The sequence below is a fragment of the Moschus berezovskii genome, chromosome X (genome assembly GCF_049115385.1).
Source record: "Moschus berezovskii isolate FMDL1 chromosome X, NW_MosBer_1.0, whole genome shotgun sequence".
Classification (NCBI taxonomy): Eukaryota; Metazoa; Chordata; class Mammalia; order Artiodactyla; family Moschidae; genus Moschus; species Moschus berezovskii.
The window spans coordinates 18,104,825-18,122,827 of NC_142488.1; the positions used below are offsets into that span (position 1 = coordinate 18,104,825).

The 18,003-nt window shown below is 39.2% G+C and overlaps 1 protein-coding gene and 1 pseudogene across 3 annotated transcripts in view; one reads left to right on the forward strand and one right to left on the reverse strand.

Annotated features, from left to right (window-relative positions):
• PPEF1 (protein phosphatase with EF-hand domain 1) overlaps nucleotides 1-9,402 on the forward strand; it is a 148,052-nt gene extending 138,650 nt beyond the window's left edge. For all 3 annotated transcript variants that reach the window (XM_055393683.2, XM_055393686.2, XM_055393685.2), the window contains 4 exons: nucleotides 186-292; nucleotides 3,486-3,649; nucleotides 7,603-7,687; nucleotides 8,778-9,402. In XM_055393683.2, the coding sequence (XP_055249658.1) occupies nucleotides 186-292; nucleotides 3,486-3,649; nucleotides 7,603-7,687; nucleotides 8,778-8,986 (565 nt within the window). In that variant the 3' untranslated portion in view covers nucleotides 8,987-9,402. The remainder of the gene's footprint in view (nucleotides 1-185; nucleotides 293-3,485; nucleotides 3,650-7,602; nucleotides 7,688-8,777) is intronic.
• Nucleotides 9,403-14,289: 4,887 nt separating this feature from the next.
• LOC148773235 (ubiquitin-conjugating enzyme E2 N-like) lies at nucleotides 14,290-16,350 on the reverse strand (annotated as a pseudogene).
• Between the last annotated feature and the right edge of the window lie 1,653 nt (nucleotides 16,351-18,003).

Below are 18,003 nucleotides of genomic sequence, written 5' to 3' on the forward strand. Positions count from 1 at the left end.
TTAAAATTTCACAAAACATGTGCACACGTACATATAAACACATTCACCACCTAATAATATGTTATGTGTGAGGTTAAGCAACTTATTTAATGTAGAACCTGGTAAGTGGTAACACAGTATATTAAAATGAAACAGAACAGAATGACTTATGTAACTTTCACCTAACAATTATTTTGTTAACATAGGGTGAATGCTATTGAAAGTAGTGCCATCAGGATGTTAAAAGAGAGAATGATTTCACGAAAAACTGACCTCATTCGAGCTTTCCAACTTCAAGACCGCAATAAATCAGGTAAAAAAAAAAATGTAATGCTTACCATTTCTTAACATACCAGGTTCTATACAGATTAGATTTCATTTTCTTTGCTGTCTTATAAGTTCAGTTTTCTACTTTTACCAGTGAAGAATGATAGAGATAAAATATAATCCATTATATGCTTGGAAGAAAGCATATTCTTCCTTTTCAGTAAGTGTCTTTCAACTTAACAACAACAACCCTGAATGCTGTTCTGGTAGTACGTTAGACTAGACACTCTGGAAAGTCCTCCTGTTAAGAGATAGCTAGATTCTAGAAGATGCAGGATTTTAATGCATTTACCAGCCTCACAGTAATTAAAATAAATCTCTAGGCTATATTTCTTCTCCCTGGTAGTGGATTTTTTAAGCTGCACGTTGAAGCATGGAGCAGCAAGTAAGCATCATAGGCTCAATTGTCTTGGGGGCAAATGCTAATATTGTTGTAGCAGTCAATCTTGGGATTAACTGTAGGATAGTAGAAAAGATGAGTAAGCTGAATTTGAGACTTCCAGCATTAAGCCTAGATCCTCAAAGTGACCAGAGTAATCCTGTAGTGCCCTGACTCCTGGCAAGCAAATGCAAATCCGTGTTCATGGGAAGTGTCCCTAATCTGCGCCACTAATATATCCAGAGAGTGAGATCAATTAATATGAGGTCGCAACCAAAGATCCCAAAACAAACAAGGAGAGCATGAGTGAGAGTCAGCAGGAACAATAAGCAACAGATTTAGTTTCCCGAGAATATCATATATTGGGATTATCAAATGCAAAGTAAAAATTACTAGCAAAGAAAATGTTTAAAGAAATGAAAGATGGAGTCAGAAGTATGCATTTTAAAATGATTTAAAGAACCATTTTTATTTTATATAGATATAAAAATAACTTGTTAAAAACCATGAGTGGGTTAAATACAGGATTAGATATTGCTAAAAAAATAATTGGAAAGATTAAGAATAAAATGTTTAATATACATCTAATCTGGGTCCCAGAAGGAGAGACTGTAAGAATATATTTTGCATGATAATGGCTGAGACTTTTCCAGAATTGTTGAAAGAACTCATACTCACAGGAAAAGAGGAACAGTGATTCTCAAATAGGATAAATAAAATCAAATTCACGCCTACACGCACTTGTGGTGAAACTGCAGCATACCAACAGCAAAAAGAAAATCTTAGAAGCAAGCAGAGGAAACACACATTGCTCAAGAGACAACAGTTAGAGTGACATCAGGCTTCTCAAAAGTTGCAACAGAAGCCAGTAGATAGTGGAATCATATGTACAGGTAGTCCCCAATTTATGGTGGTTTGACTTACGAGTTTTTGACTTTAAAACTGTATGAAAGCCATATGCATTGAGGAGAAACATATTTTGAATTTTGACCTTTTCCCAGACGAGCAATATATAGTATGATGCTCTCTCATGCTGGGTGGTAGCATTGAGCCACAGTTCCCAGCCATCCAGGTGATCACAAGGGTAAACAACTGGTACAGTTACAACCATCCTGCACTCGTGCAGCCATTCTGTCTTTCACTTTCAGTACATTATTTAATAAATTACTTGAAACAGTCAACACTTTACTATAAAATAGGCCTTGTATTAGATGATTTTGCCTAACTCTAGGCTAATGTAAGTATTTTGAGCACATTTAAGGTAGGCTAGGCTAAGCTATGTTATTCAGTAGGTTAGATGTGTTAAATGCATTTTTTACTTATTATATCTTCAACTCATTATAGGTTTATTGGGCTGTAACCTCATTTTAAGTCTAGAAAGATCTATACAAAACATTGAAAAAAACAAAGTGGGAACAACTGTATTAATATCAGCAGACTTAAAGGAGATACACATTACTAGAACTATAAAGAGATACTTTATACTAATTCTCAGTTTTCTAATTGAATCCATTTTAAATGTGTATGTACCTATTTATGTAGTCTCCTTAAAAACTATGTAAAACAAAAATGGATTGAACAAGTAGAAGTTGAAAAATCTGCTGTCATAGTGGGAGATTTTAACACTCTTCTCTCAGGAACTGAAAGTATAAACAGACAAAAGTTTAACAAACTTTCCGTAAAAGACATATGTTGAACTCTATCAAACATTGCTGAATATACATTTTTGTCAAGCATAAATGGAACATTTATGTTTGACCATTAAGTGGAACATAAAGCAAATCTCTACAAATTTTGTATTGGAAACATATAGAATAAATTCTCTGACATAGTGAAATTAGCTACAACTTAATTACATAAGGTAACTAGAAAATCCCCTTGGGCTTGGAAATGAGGAATACACTTCTAAATAGCCTTTGTCCTTAGCAGGTAAGTGTGTGGTGAATGGTCTTGGTGGGGGTATCAAATGACTACTCTTTCTTGAAAGCAGTTTGGCAAAATATAGCAGAAGCCTTAAAATGTACATACCTTTAGGTCTAGCAATTCTACTTCTAGGAACAATCCTAAGAAAATAATGGAATAATTTTACAGCCATTAAAAGAATGATGTAGGTTTATGTTTATTAACATAGATGCATGTCCATGATTGTAAGTAAAGAATCAGGTTAGAATATCTATGTTTGTTGTGTATGTGTGTGTTGCCATATGTAATACACATATATGAAACATATGGTACAACATATATTTGGCTTTAAGAAATATAAAATATTGTACCTTTATATATGTCCATGTTTATATACATAGAAAAACAGTAGAAATAGTAATGTTTTCTGTTTATTCAAAATCCTTTCAATTGAGCATATCTTTAATAATCAGAAAGCAAAAGTGTATTTTGGAAAACTACATGTAATATTAGAGGATGAAAGGATATTACCTAAGAAAATGAGACATGAACAATATGCTCAAATGTTAAAAGTAATCTTATCTTTTATATCCTTTTGTGTTTTCAAGTCTTCTATTATAATTATACTTTACTTTGTTAGTAAGAAAAAGGGAAAAACATCTAGCATACCCAAATTCTGATTGCTTACCCGTAACAGTAAGGAAAAGATCCATGGGACCCCTGAGGCTTTCTTTAGTTAATCTTCCCTCAGAGCCGTGGGGTCTGGTAGACAGATGATAAAGGGTAGCAGAGGCACCCAGACCTCAAAACCCAGGCTGTCTGCTTGCTCCTTGATGAGGTTGCATTTTTAAAAAATCAACTTATCAACCAATTATATGGGCTTTGTTGTTGTTGTTAGGAAAACTTTCTATGGGCCAGTGGGCTTTTTCAATGGAGAATGTTTTGGGGCTGAACTTACCATGGAGATCACTGAGTTCTCATCTGGTAACCACAGACAAAGATGGAAATATTGACTACATGTCTGGCTTCCAGGATGTCCACATTCAGAAACCTGTGAAAGAGGTAAGTCAAACAGTACCAGTTAAAACCTGACTGGCACCGAATATCCCTGGACAACTTAAGAGTTCCCTCAGTTCAGTTCAGTCGCTCAGTCGTGTCCAACTCTTTGCGACCCCATGAATCACAGCATGCCAGGCCTCCCTGTCCATCACCAACTCCCGCAGTTCACTCAAACTCATGTCCATCAAGTCAGTGATACCATCCAGCCATCTCATTCTCTGTCGTCCCCTTCTCCTCCCACCCCCAATCCCTCCCAGCATCAGAGTCTTTTCCAGTGAGTCAACTCGTTGCATGAGGTGGCCAAAGTATTGGAGTTTCAGCTTTAGTATCAGTCCTTCCAATGAACACCCAGGATTGATCTCCTTTAGAATGGACTGGTTGGATCTCCTTGCAATCCAAGGGACTCTCAAGAGTCTTCTCCAGCACCACAGTTCAAAAGCATCAATTCTTCAGCGATCAGCTTTCTTCACAGTCGAACTCTCACATCCATACATGACCATGGGAAAAACCATAGCCTTGACTGGACGGACCTTGGTTGACAAAGTAATGTCTCTGCTTTTTAATATGCTGTCGAGGTTGGTCATAACTTTCCTTCCAAGGAGTAAGCGTCTTTTAATTTCATGGCTGCAATCAGCATCCGCAGTGATTTTGGAGCCCCCAAAAATAAAGTCTGACACTGTTTCCACTGTTTCCCCATCTATTTCCCATGAAGTGATGGGACCAGATGCCATGATCTTTGTTTTCTGAATGTTGAGCTTCAAGCCAACCTTTTCACTCTCCTCTTTCACTTTCATCAAGAGGCATTTGAGTTCCTCTTCACTCTCTGCCATAAGGGTGGTGTCATCTGCATATCTGAGGTTATTGATATTTCTCCCGGCAATCTTGATTCCAGCTTGTGCTTCTTCCAGCCCAGCGTTCCTCATGATGTACTCTGCATAGAAGTTAAATAAGCAAGGTGACAATATACAACCTTGACGTACTCCTTTTCCTACTTGGAACCAGTCTGTTGTTCCATGTACAGTTCTGACTGTTGCTTCCTGACCTGCATATAGGTTTCTCAAGAGGCAGGTCAGGTGGTCTGGTATTCCCATCTCTTTCAGAATTTTCCACAGTTTATTGTGATCCACACAGTCAAAGGCTTTGGCATAGTCAATGAAGCAGAAATAGATGTTTTTCTGGAACTCTCTTGCTTTCTCCATGATCCAGCGGATGTTGGCAATTTGATCTCTTTGAAAAGTTAGGAGTGGAATTGGCTAGTGGATGGGCATGGCAGTCTTAGGAAAAGAGCTAAGGGGGTGTTCTAGGTACGTTGTGATCTGTTCAGGAAATTTGTGTGTTGTAAGGATAGCCAAAATGAGAAGAGATGAAAAAATTTCTGCAAGCAAATCTCTGTCAAATATGTGATTCTTGTCTTAAGTGCTGTTCAGCAGAAGAGCAGATATGAAATCTGTATTTCATGTAATACACTTTTTAAAACACTCAGCACACTCCTATTAACTGCCAGTAAGTATAGATACCAAGAAACAAAATTAGAGATACCAAGGGAACATTTCGGGCATAGGTAGGCACAATAAAGGACAGAAATAGTATGGACCTAACAGAAGCAGAAGATATTAAGAAAAGGTGGCAAGAATACAAAGAAGAACTATACAAAAAAGTTCTTAATGACATGGATAACCACAATGGCATGATCACTCACCCAAAACCAGACATCCTGGAGTGTGAAGTCAAGTGGGCCTTAGGAAGCATCACTATGAACAAAGCTAATGGAGGTGATGGAATTCCAGCTGAACTATTTCAAATCCTAAAAGATGAAGCTGTGAAAGTGTTGCACTCAATATGCCAGCAAATTTGGAAAACTCAGCAGTGGCCACAGGACTGGAAAAGGTCAGTTTTCATTCCAATCCCTAAGAAGGGCAATGCCAAAGAATGTTCAAACTACCACATAATTGCACTCATTTCACATGCTAGCAAAGTAATGCTCAAAATCCTTCAAGCTAGGCTTCAATGGTATGTGAACCGAGAACTTCCAGATGTACAAGCTGGATTTAGAAAAGGCAGAAGAACCAGAGATCAAATTGTCAACATCCGTTGGATCATAGAGAAAGCTAGAAAATTCCAGAAAAACATCTGCTTTATTGACTATGCTAAAGCCTTTGTGTGGATCACAACAAACTGTGGAAAATTCTGAAAGAGATGGGAATACCAGACCACCTGACCTGCCTCCTGAGAAACCTGTATGCAGGTCAAGAAGCAACAGTTAGAACCGGACATGGAACAACGGACTGATTCAAAATTGGGAAAGGAATATGTCAAGGCTGTATATTGTCACCTTGCTTATTTATCTTATATGCAGAGTACATCATGAGAAACACTGGGCTGGATGAAGCACAAGCTGGAATCAAGATTGTCAGGAGAAATATCAATAACCTCAGATATGCAGATGACACCACCCTTATGGCAGAAAGCAAAGAGGAATTAAAGAGCCTCTTGATGAAGGTGAAAGAGAATGAAAAAACTGGCTTAAAACTCAACATTCAGAAAACTAAGATCATGGCATCCAGTCCCATCACTGCATGACAAATAGATGGTGAAACAATGGAAACAGTGACAGACTTTATTTTGTTGGGCTCCAAAATCACTGTAACTGCAGCCATGAAATTAAAGGATACTTGCTCCTTGGACGAAAAGCAATGACAAACATAGACAGCATATTAAAAAGCAGAGACATCACTTTGCCAACAAAGGTCCATCTAGTCAAAGCTATGGCTTCTTCAGTAGTCATGTACAGATATGACAGTTGGACCATAAAGAAGGCTGAGTGTCAAAAGAATTGATACCTTCCAACTGTGGTGTTGGAGAAGACTCTTGAGAGTCCCTTGGACAGCAAGGAGATCAAACCAGTCAATCCTAAAGGAAATCAACCCTGAATATTCACTGAAAGGACTGATGCTGAAGCTCCAATACTTTGGCCACCTGATGCGAAGAGCCAACTCATTAGAAAAGACCCCGATGCTGGGAATAATTGAAGGCAGGAGGAGAAGGGGATGACAGAGGATGAGATGGTTGAATGGCATCACTGATTCAATGGACATGAGTTTGAGCAAGCTCCGGGAGATGGTGAAGGACAGAGAGGCCTGGTGTGCTGCAGTCCATGGGGTTGCAAAGAGTTGAATACAACAGAGCGACTGAACAACAACAACAAAGTATAGACTTACTGATATGATATCTTATACATTAAGAATTTTAAAATTTAGAATTTCTTATTAAAATGGGAATACCCCAGGGAGAATTGACAGACCTTCAGTACTCCTCAGCAACTAGTTACAATATTGGGCTGAAAGTGAGATGATGGGAACTAGGACTGGGGTGATTGTTTGCAGGGGAGATGAAAAGTTGATCAGAGAAAAGGAAGTAAACATGCACATGGGAAGCTAAAATATCCACAGGAAGGAGACTTTTGGCTTCACTTGAGGGACAGTTTACCATGGTGACTAAGCTCATAGGTCTTGGCTTTAGGCCAAGATTTAAATTTCACTTACTAATTATGTGAACCTTCAGAAACTTACTTTGCCTGTTTGTAAAATGGGCACAATAATAGTTGTGTTCCTTGGGCCTGTTGTTGAGGACTGAATGAAATAATCCATAGACACTCTCAGTGCAGAGCCTGGGACCCAGGTGCTATCAGTAAATATTGGCTATTGTTATTTACTCCTTCCAGATTCACTTTGGACCATCCCCTGAGGAACACAGGCTGAAGACACTACAGAACACAAGAGCATGGTCTTTTATCTGATTTAAGAGAGGGTTGGGTCTCCAAGGAAGGCTTTCTTTCTCAAATTTCTATCTAAATCACATACTCTGAATTGGTGACAATGTTGTGTGTTTGTTACTTTACTAAAATTGATGTGTTATTAATTCTGTATGTTTTAACACTTAGACAATCTTTATTTTAGGTTCAGTCTACTCTAATTGAAACAGTGTACAGATACCGATCTGACCTGCAAATCATCTTTAATATCATTGACTCTGATCACTCAGGTAAATTTGCTTTGATTGGTACAGTAGCAGTAGAAAGCAAAGGCTAGTCTGTTTATTTGAAACCAGAACTTTGTTTTCATCTAATGCATTCTTCATCTAAACTTGATTTAACTCAGGGAAGAGGGAGAGCATGGGGATAAACTCATGTTTAATATTACAATTTTTTTTTAGTTTGGCTACAAATTCTCTGTTCAAATCCATATGGTACAGGCTTATGTATCCATTAGTCAGATAAGACCAGCTCCTTTTATAAATCACCAGCACAGATGAAAAAAGAATTAACTGTCCATTTAAAAATCATAATTATTCCTGGCAATAAAAATCATTCCTAGAGTTCTGATTCTGTTTTTTGGACTGAGGACTATGAAAACTCATTTTCTGCTTAGGTTTCATGCACAATTATTTATTTTCAAGCTTTAAAAAATATCATCAGATAATCCCCAACTGCAGAGAGCATTAAATACCAAAAGATCATTAATCAAAACACAAAAGTAAATTACTCCTATAGAAAATGGTGGAGCCATTGTTTACAATCCTCTTATTGGGTCTCAGGGCTAATTCTCCCTTTCCTTTGATGTAGCTCTCCTCTCTACCCTCCTTCCGTGTCCCTCGCCCTTAGGTTTTAGATCTTGTAATTTCTACATTACGTGTATTAGTACCACAGTCTGCAGTCCCCTCTCCGACCTTTGGTTCACTGTTTACTCATTCCAGCTTTAGAATAATCTCAGGATCACTTGGTAATTTAAACTGACATATTGTTTCTTACATTTACAATCTTACTTTTCCATTTCCTTCAGTTTCTCAACGGCCAGCATTTTTGTTGTTGTTTAGTTGATAAGTCATGTCCGACTCTTTTGCTGCCCCATGGACTGTTGCCTGCCAGGCTCCTCTGTCCATGGGATTTCCCATGCAAGAATACTGGAGTGAGTTGTCATCTCCTTCTCCAGGGGATCTTCCTGACTCAGGATCGAACTCATGTGTCCTGCATTGCAGGCGGATTCGTTACCACTGGGCCCCCTGGGAGACCCCACCCCTCCCTAGGATGTGTCTTAAAAATGAATATTCACAGCCTTCTCCTATATTCTTTCAGGCCTGATCTCCATGGAAGAATTTCGTAGCATGTGGAAACTTTTCAAAAGTCACTACAGTGTCCATATTGATGATTCCCAGTTTGATGAGCTTGCCGAAAGGATGGACTTAAACAAAGATGGAAGCATTGACTTTAATGAGTTTTTAAAGGCTTTCTATGTAGTGCATAAATTTGACAAGTTGAACAAATCAGACAGCAAGCTTGAATAACAAGAATTAGGGCTTTCCCTCCTTGAAATAGTTGGCCCAAATCTCTGACACAGTCCTTACCATGACCCTTGAAATCCATACTCAACAGCAGAGAGAAGTAGACCCCAATTTATGCCATAAGTAGATGTATAATGTGGGTATTGGAAGTCCCTAGTAAGCTGTTATTGGTAAGACTAGGTTAAATGTCAGCTTATAGAATCTGACTCCAGTAGTGGGAGTCCTACATTGTCATGTAGAAACTGAATTTGAGCCTAGTGTTGGTCTCTTGGATGCCACCTAACCAGGAGACCTGAGCAGTTTGGAAACATTGAAAAGAACCCACAGAACACCAGAGGGAAGTACAGCATCTGCGAGTGGCTGAGGGATGGGAGGAGGAATACCAAACTATTAATGGAATAAAGTGTTTCCATCTTTAACCTGTAATCTTCTTTGGAGATACCATAAACCAGGGATTTTCTGTTGTGGGAGAACCACACTTGAGGGATGGGGGCCATATCAGAATCTTGGGGGAGGTTGTTGGAGTGTATTGTTTAAAAAAGCATAATTTTTCTTGTCTATTGGAGATAAAAAGTGAATACATCCAGATGGAACCCTATAATTAATATAGTTTGACACCTTCATTGGTAAGATGGGGCTTGGTTGTGCATACATTGTGCCGTTTATTCTGCCATTCTGATTGCATATCAAACAGAAGAGATTTCTACTAAAGGTGAGTACATGTTTCATTTTTTTCTAAGTTTGGGAACTTCAGGATCTATCAATATGCCAGATTAGATATCAATATGCATGCCTGCTACATACACCAGAAATAATGGATCACGTGTAACAAATATCCTTTAAAAAATGCATTGCTGAGTTGGCAGGTAAGTAAAAGAAACCCCAAAGGCAAGGGGGGAAAAAGAGCATAATTAAATTGCTATTATGGTATTATTACTATGCTTTAAGTGATATTAGCTTTATTTAGCAATATTACATTTGGATGGGATAGACTTTAGAAAAGAATATCATTTGGATAAAAAGGTCATTGTTGGTTAGTTGCTCAGTTGTGTCCAAATCTTTGCGATCCCATGGTCTGTAACCCGCCAGGCTCCTCTGTCCATGGTATTTCCCAGGCAAGAATACTGGAATGGGTTGCCATTTCCTCTCCCAAAAGGTCATTACTGAATGCTAAAAGGAATGATTCACCAGGAAGATATAATAGTTATAAAATTATGCATCTAAAAACAGAGTTTTAAAACTGATAGTGCAAAAATTGACATAACTGCTGGGAGAAATTTATAGAGGGAGATTTTTAATATACATCTGTCAGTAGTTGATCACTTACATAAAAAACTTGTGTATAGAAGATTGGACAACCGAATTAATTTACCTGATCATGTATGTGTATATGTATTCTACAATCAGTTTTAGAGAATGCACATTATATTCAAGCTCATATGGAACATTTATAAAAACTGGTCATGTATTAGACCACAAAACATATCTCAAACACTAAGTAGTCAATAACAAAGATACTACATTTTGTGATCATGATGCACAATTTTTCTAGGGAAAAAAAGAATTTGCTACAGCTAACTCAAGAGCAATAGAGAGTCTGAAGAGACACATAACCACTCAAGAATGTGTCATTTTGGCTAGGCTGAACTACAGTTCTCAGAATTCCCTTTCTTGCATGTTTCTGTTTAAGGTGGACCATGGTGGAGATTCTTAAGAGATTTGGAAGGCAAAGAGAAGTGGCAGCCATGGTGTAGTTCCTATACGCTATTGCTGAACTGCTGATTCTGTGAAGCAGCAGCTAGGCCTGCAATTGCTCTTTGTTCCCCTGGATTATCTGTCAGCTGCTCTTATTCCTGGGACCACTGTGTGGGTTTAGCTGCAGGATGAGCATCTGGGCCAGGTGTGTGTGTGTTTAGTGCCATGATGCAATTTCTGGGCCAGGTGTGTGTTTATCTCTGTGATGAAGTTCCTCAGGCCCAGTGTATGTTTAGTGCCATGATGAAGGGCCCGGGCTTCTTCAGGATGCCAGGTTCTTGTGCGGTGCCAGCTTATGCCTGTGGGTTTGAGCCTGCTCCAGATCTGCCCTGCCTGCCTACCCTGTGGACGTCGAGCTCCAGAATCAGGTATGTTGTTGATAGCCCTACAGAGCCTGCTTAACCAGCTCCCACATTTGTATAAGACACATCTACACACACACACCCCTCTCCCTGCCTCCTTCACTGGTTTGGCCTCTGTTTGAACTCTGATTGATACAGAATTTGGTACTGAGAGTGGTTCCAGAAAAATAATTTTTGAAAAAAAAAACCGAGTACTCTGAATGTGTATAAGCTGACGTGTGCTGGGCTTCTGCTGCATTATCTCACATGAAAATCCACTGCTTATCCCGGAATAGTTGTTTTTAGAAATATCCAGTCTCTGGCAGTACCAGATGAGTCTTTTTTTGTTGCTTCCTGAATGTCATTTGGTTATTTATTCTAGGGTTTATTTCTACAACTTTCATTTTCTCCCTTGGGCTTCTAATCTCTGGAATTAATTGTATGCCTTTGTTGGAAATTTTACCTAAAAAATGTCCTTTGATTTTACTAAACGTTATCGTTTAATGTCGCAAACTTATACTTGACAAGAGTTGTGCTTAACTACAATTCAGTTTTACAAAGTATGTGTGTATATATGTTATACAATTAATACAGAGTTGTGAAATACCTCATTTTAAATTTATATTTCTTAATTACAAATGAAATTGAACATATTTTCATTAGTTGGTTAGTCTGTTTTCTTCTAAGAAAATGCTTGTTCTTATCCTTTGCTTGTGTTTCTAATATCTATTTATCTTTTTCTTATTGATTTCTAAAACCCATTATGGTACTAATCCTCTGTGGGGTTTTTTTTTTTTTTTTGGTTTGTTTTTTCACATGCTTCATGATCTTTATTTTTGAATTTCCTCAGTGTAGATTGTTATATTCACAATATATTAGAATTCATAAAATTATAATAGAAATTGGAAAAATGTGGTTTGGGTGTCTTAGTTTGGTTAATTTAAATACATGATTTTAAAGTGGTCATCTTGTTACCAAAAGGTGGGGTCCAGCTGCTCACCTCTCAAAAGCCGATAAACAGGTGGGGTTGGTGGAAAGGAAAGTTTGCTTTATTTCTTTCAGGTGCCGGCAACTAGGGTGGGGGGCAGGACGCGGGGGTGGACATCTATCCAAAGGCCAGCTCACTACCCCCACCCCTGCCCCCAACAAGTAACGGGTAAGAGCTTTGGTAGAGGAAGGGTTCATGAAGAAACAGTACAGTCAGCTCTGACAGTCATCTTCAAATTGATCAATTCAGTTCAGTCGCTCAGTCGTGTCCAACTCTGCTACCCTATGGACTGCAGCACGCCAGGCTTCCCTGTCTATCACCAACTCCCAGAGCCTACTCAAACTCATGCCCATCACATTGGTGATGCCATCCAACCATCTCATCCTCTGTTGTTCCTTTCTCCTCCCACTTTCAATCTTTCCCAGCATCAAGGTCTTTTCAGATGAGTCAGTTATTTGCATCAGGTGGCCAAAGTATTGGAGTTTAAGCTTCAGCATCAGTCCTTCCAATGAATATTCAGGACTGATTTCCTTTAGGATGGACTGGTTGGATCTCATTGCACTCCAAGACTCTCAAGAGCCTTCTCCAACACTACAGTTCAAAAGTATCAGTTCTTTGGCACTCAGTATGGTCCAACTCTCACACCCATACATGACTACTGGAAAAACCATAGCTTTGACTAGATGGACCTTTGTTGGTAAAGTAATGTCTCTGCTTTCTAATATGCTGTCTAGTTTGGTCATAGCTTTTCTTCCAAGGAGCGAGTGTCTTTTAATTTCATGGCTGCAGTCACCATCTGCAGTGATTTTAGAGCCCCCAAAAATAAAGTCTCTCACCGTTTCCCCATGAAGTGATGGGACCGGATGCCATGATCTTAGTTTTTTTTCTGAATGTTGAGTTTTAAGCCAACTTTTTCACTTTCTTCTTTCACTTTCATCAAGAGGCTCTTTAGTTCTTCGCTTTCTGCCATAAGAGTGGTGTCATCTGCATATCTGATGTTATTGATATTTCTCCCAGTAATCTTGATTCCAGCTTGTGCTTCATCCAGCCTGGCATTTCACATGATGTACTCTGCGTATAAGTTAAATAAGCAGGGTGACAATATACAGCCTTGACATACTCCTTTCCCTATTTGGAACCAGTCTGTTGTTCCATGTCCAGTTCTAACTTGCTTCTTGACCTGCATACAGATTTCTCAGGAGGCAGGTCAGGTGGTCTGGTATTCCCATCTCTTTAAGAATTTTCTGCAGTTTGTTGTGACTACACCAAAGCTGGTGTAGTCAATAAAGCAAACTAGATGGCAAAAGTAGATGTTTTTCTGGAAGCCTCTTGCATTTTTGATGATCCAGTGGATGTTGGCAATTTGATCTCTGGTTCCTCTGCCTTTTCGAAATCCAGCTTGAACATCTGGAATTTCACGGTTCATGTATTGCTGAAGCCTGGCTTGGAGAATTTTGAGCATGACTTCTAGCGTGTGAGATGAATGCAATTGTGTGGTAGTTTGAGCATTCTTTGATATTGCCTTTCTTTGGGGTTGGTATGAAAACTGACCTTTTCCAGTCCTGTGGCCACTGCTGATTTTTCCAGATTTGCTGGCATATTGAATGCAACACTTTCACAGCATCATCTTTTAGGATTTGAAATATCTCAACTGGAATTCCATCGCCTCAAATTGGTCATCAGTGCTTTAACCAGCGTCATCTTCATTGTTTTAAGTACAGTTGACCTTCAGTTCCAGGCTCAGTTTGTTTCCATTTCTTTAAGGCCAGTTCTCAGAATTGTGGTCCCTTATGTCATGGATACAGTCTTATCGTGTAGTTAACGTCTCTACCTGGGGTTTCAGTATCTATAAGACACCTGACAGGATATGGCTCTGAATATTATCTATAGGCCTTGAGAAAGAACTAAAGGTCCTTGACTATGCTTAATGACTACATTATTATTATTTGATCTCCTTTGACTATTTTCAGAAGAGAACAGAATATTTCATTGAAATGTTCTCATTTCTCTGATTAAACTTAGTCCTTGGCTAAAGTTTTTCCATAAACAAAAAGCAGGCAGAGGACCTGGGGGACAAGGACCAGAAGGTCCCATTCTGTTTCAATTTGATTACAAAATCAACCTTCAAAAGTGCATGTGATCTCCATGGGTCACATATTTGCGTTCATTTACTTTTGTTATTTTCTTGGCTTCTCTAGTCCTTTGAGTTTGTAACTACCAGTCTAGAGGGGTGGGTGATCTGCACTTCCTTCAGGGAATCCTCCAGAAGTACTCTTTATCTGATTCAAGCTTTTGATAAACATTTGGTATAGTGACATCAAAATAATATGCTCTGAGAAGTGTCTTGAATACACATTATACATTGCTGATTGAGTGGTACTAATCTTGTGTTCTTGATTTGGAAAGCAGATAACTTATTCCAGTCTGAGACTTGATTTTTCACTTTCTGATATATTGATATGTTTTCAAGCAAAAGTTTTCCTTTATTTTGTAGAATGTTCCATCAGTTTTAATTTTTAAATAGAATTGTCACACTGTAACCATGAAATAAACACAATAAACTGTACAAAGGCAAAAGTAGTATAAGTAGAATAGCAAAAAATATTTTACTAAAAAGTAAGATTTACAATTGTTTTCAGAAAAGCCATATAAAATGATTACAAGCTTTTTCTTGAAGAGGATTCTACACTTGACAGCAGAGTCACAGTGTTATTAGTGAGGGCTATGATGTTTGTTTAATGTTCCCATTTTGATTCAAACAATCAAGTTTGTCCATCCACATCATCTGAATAAAGTTAGATTTGGATAGAGTGCATATATCTAAAGAACTGGTTAGCTGCTTTAACCAGTGCAATTAGATCACCATAAAAAGGGGGAAAGGAGCCCATAAAATTAAAACTACCTCCCCACACCAAAGAAATAATAAAAACACCCACACCACTTTAACCCTGACAACTTCCTTTATTTCCGGTGCTTTATAGTTAAACCATGATGGGGGAAATAAAAGCAGAGCAGGGCCCTTTTAAAAGTTTGTCAACAGTTTTGATGATACTTCTAGCCTCTGCTGATGTTTCACAACAGTGAATCAGGACAAGACATAGATTTGCTAATGTGCATTTAATCACCAAAGGACTGAAGCTTTCTGGGCTTTTATTCTGCAATGTTTGTAAGACTGTATTCATTAAATGCAAACAAAAAAGGAGAAAGTCTTGGCAGAACAGAAGTGATGCACACTTGGTGATTGCTGCTACTGCTGCTGCTAAGTCACTTCAGTCGTGTCCGACTCTGTGCGACCCCATAGACGGAAGCCCACCAGGCTCCCGCATCCCTGGGATTCTCCAGGCAAGAACACTGGAGTGGGTTGCCATTTCCTTCTCCAATGTGTGAAAGTGAAAAGTGAAAGTGAAGTCGCTCAGTCGTGTCTGACCCTTAGCGACCCCACGGACTGCAGCCTACCAGGCTCCTCCATCCATGGGATTTTCTAGGCAAGAGTACTGGAGTGGCTTGCCATTGCCTTCTCCGCTTGGTGATTGGGTCAATGTAAATATTATTCATGGCATATATAGTCCCTGCTCTCTAGCTGTATCTGTGGCTTGGGCTTCATTGGTCTTCCACTGCTCTACTACATCATTTGCTAATGAATCATCTGGATTGGAGCGTTTAACAAAGCCTGGATAGATGGCAGAACTGTTCGGATCTTCAGTACTGCTGCTGCTGCTGCTGCTAAGTCACTTCAGTCGTGTCCGACTCTGTGTGACCCCATAGAAGGCAGCCCACCAGGCTCCCCCGTCCCTGGGATTCTCCAGGCAAGAACACTGGAGTGGGTTGCCATTTCCTTCTCCAATGTGTGAAAGTGAAAAGGGAAAGTGAAGTCTCTCAGTCATGTCTGACTCGTAGCGACCGCATGGACTGCAGCCTACCAGGCTCCTCCGTCCATGGGATTTTCTAGGCAAGAGTACTGGAGTGGCTTGCCGTTGCCTTCTCCGTCTTCAGTACTAGGGACCACCTATTCAAAATATCTAAACTTACTCTTCCCAACCTGTCTACATTAGGATGATAAATTTTGGTCATAAAACGTACTTTAGGAGCTACCATTGGGTATTCTTCTGGAAGGAATAGTTCAAGTTAAAAAGTCCCTCCCTCAAAAGTGGAATCCTGAGGGTCGGCAGTGAGCACATGAAAATAATGGGCGTTACTCTCATCTCGTCTGCTTTAATGCCAGAAACTGGTTCTGCCAGCAGACTCTGGGTTTCCTCGATAACCCTGTGGGGCAGCCTAGTCATCTTGTCAGATCCCGAGTTCGGCCTCTGGTCTTGAAGCAGAAGTTTTAAATTTCAATTTATTTTAATTTATCCAGTTTGTCAGTCTTTTCCTTTATAATTTGTGCTTTTTGCATCTTGTCAAAAAACAAAAATATCCTTTCCAACTCTGGAAATATAAAGATAGAGCAGATCCACAGCGGATCCTTATTATTCGCAGATTCTGTATTTGTGAATTCACCTACTCTCTAAAAATCTGTGTGTAACCCAAAAGTAATGTTTATGGTGGTCATATGCAAAGGAGCAATTATTTAGTGTTGTACATGTTCCCAGCTGTGGTGGGACAAGGTGATAGTCTGCCTTCTTGTGTCGCTCTCATGCTATAAACAAGTCACCTGAGGTATATTTAGTGCTGTTTTTTTTTAATTTGTGTGCTTTTTTTTGTTGGTTATCTTGCTATTTAAAAGAGCCCCAAATATAGTGCTGAAGTGCTATCTAAAGTTTTCCTGAGTGCAAGAAGGTTGTGAGGTGCCTTAAGAAGAAAATACATGTATTAGATAAGGTTTGCTCAGGCCTGAGTTACATTGCTGCCGTGAGTTCAGTGTTAAGGAATCAACTAAATATATTACATGAGGTGTCCTTAAACAGAAGCACACTCAAAACAAGGTGACATTATTGATTGACGGAAATGTGTGACCATAGGCTCGCAAGGACCAAACACTGTATTTCCTGGAGGAGTAAACTTCAGTATTCACTAATTCATTATATAGCGATTATGTAACTAGGCAAATAAGATCAATTGTATTCTCTCGAAGTTCCTTATATTCTCAAAAAGTTCATAATTTCATAGAGTTTAGTTCTGTTCTTAGGATTTGATTGCTTCCTTTTTGGTTTTCAGTCATTTTATGTGTATTTCCTTTATAACCACTTTCTGTTTCTCTCCTGCTGTATTTGCAGTTCGTGGGGTAGAATTGTTTGTTTCTTGCATGTGCAGACTAGGACAGGTTGGATTGGCATTTTTTTTATCGTGAACTCATTATTAGCAGGGCTAATACATATTTAAATATATATATATATAAATATATATATATTTCCTGCCCCCCCTCCTGGGAAAATCTCATGGTATTTGGGATGTAGAAGTATCTCTTCAGGGTGTTTTTTTGACTTCTGCTTTGTGTCCCAGGAGTATCACTGCTTGAGGAATAATTCTACCGTAGCTTTTTCATCTGGAGTTTCTGAACTATGTGGGCAGAGTGAAAGCAATGTAAATTGTAGTCCTGTGGTTTTGAATTCTCGGAGAACTTTTCTTTTTTTTCCCCCCACCCAAAGCCCTGTGTCCTGTGGTCTCTCTTGTTTTTAAATCCTTCAGTTCAGTTCAGTCGCTCAGTCGTGTCCGACTCTTTGCGACCCCATGAATCACAGCACGCCAGGCCTCCCTGTCCATCACCAACTCCCGGAGTTCACTCAAACTCATGTCCATCGAGTCGGTGATGCCATCCAGCCATCTCATTCTTTGTTGTCCCCGTCTCCTCCCACCCCCAATCCCTCCCAGCCTCAGAGTCTTTTCCACTGAGTCAACTCATCACATGAGGTGGCCAACGTGTTGGAGTTTCAGCTTTAGCATCAGTCCTTCCATTGAACACCCAGGATTGATCTCCTTTAGAATGGACTGGTTGG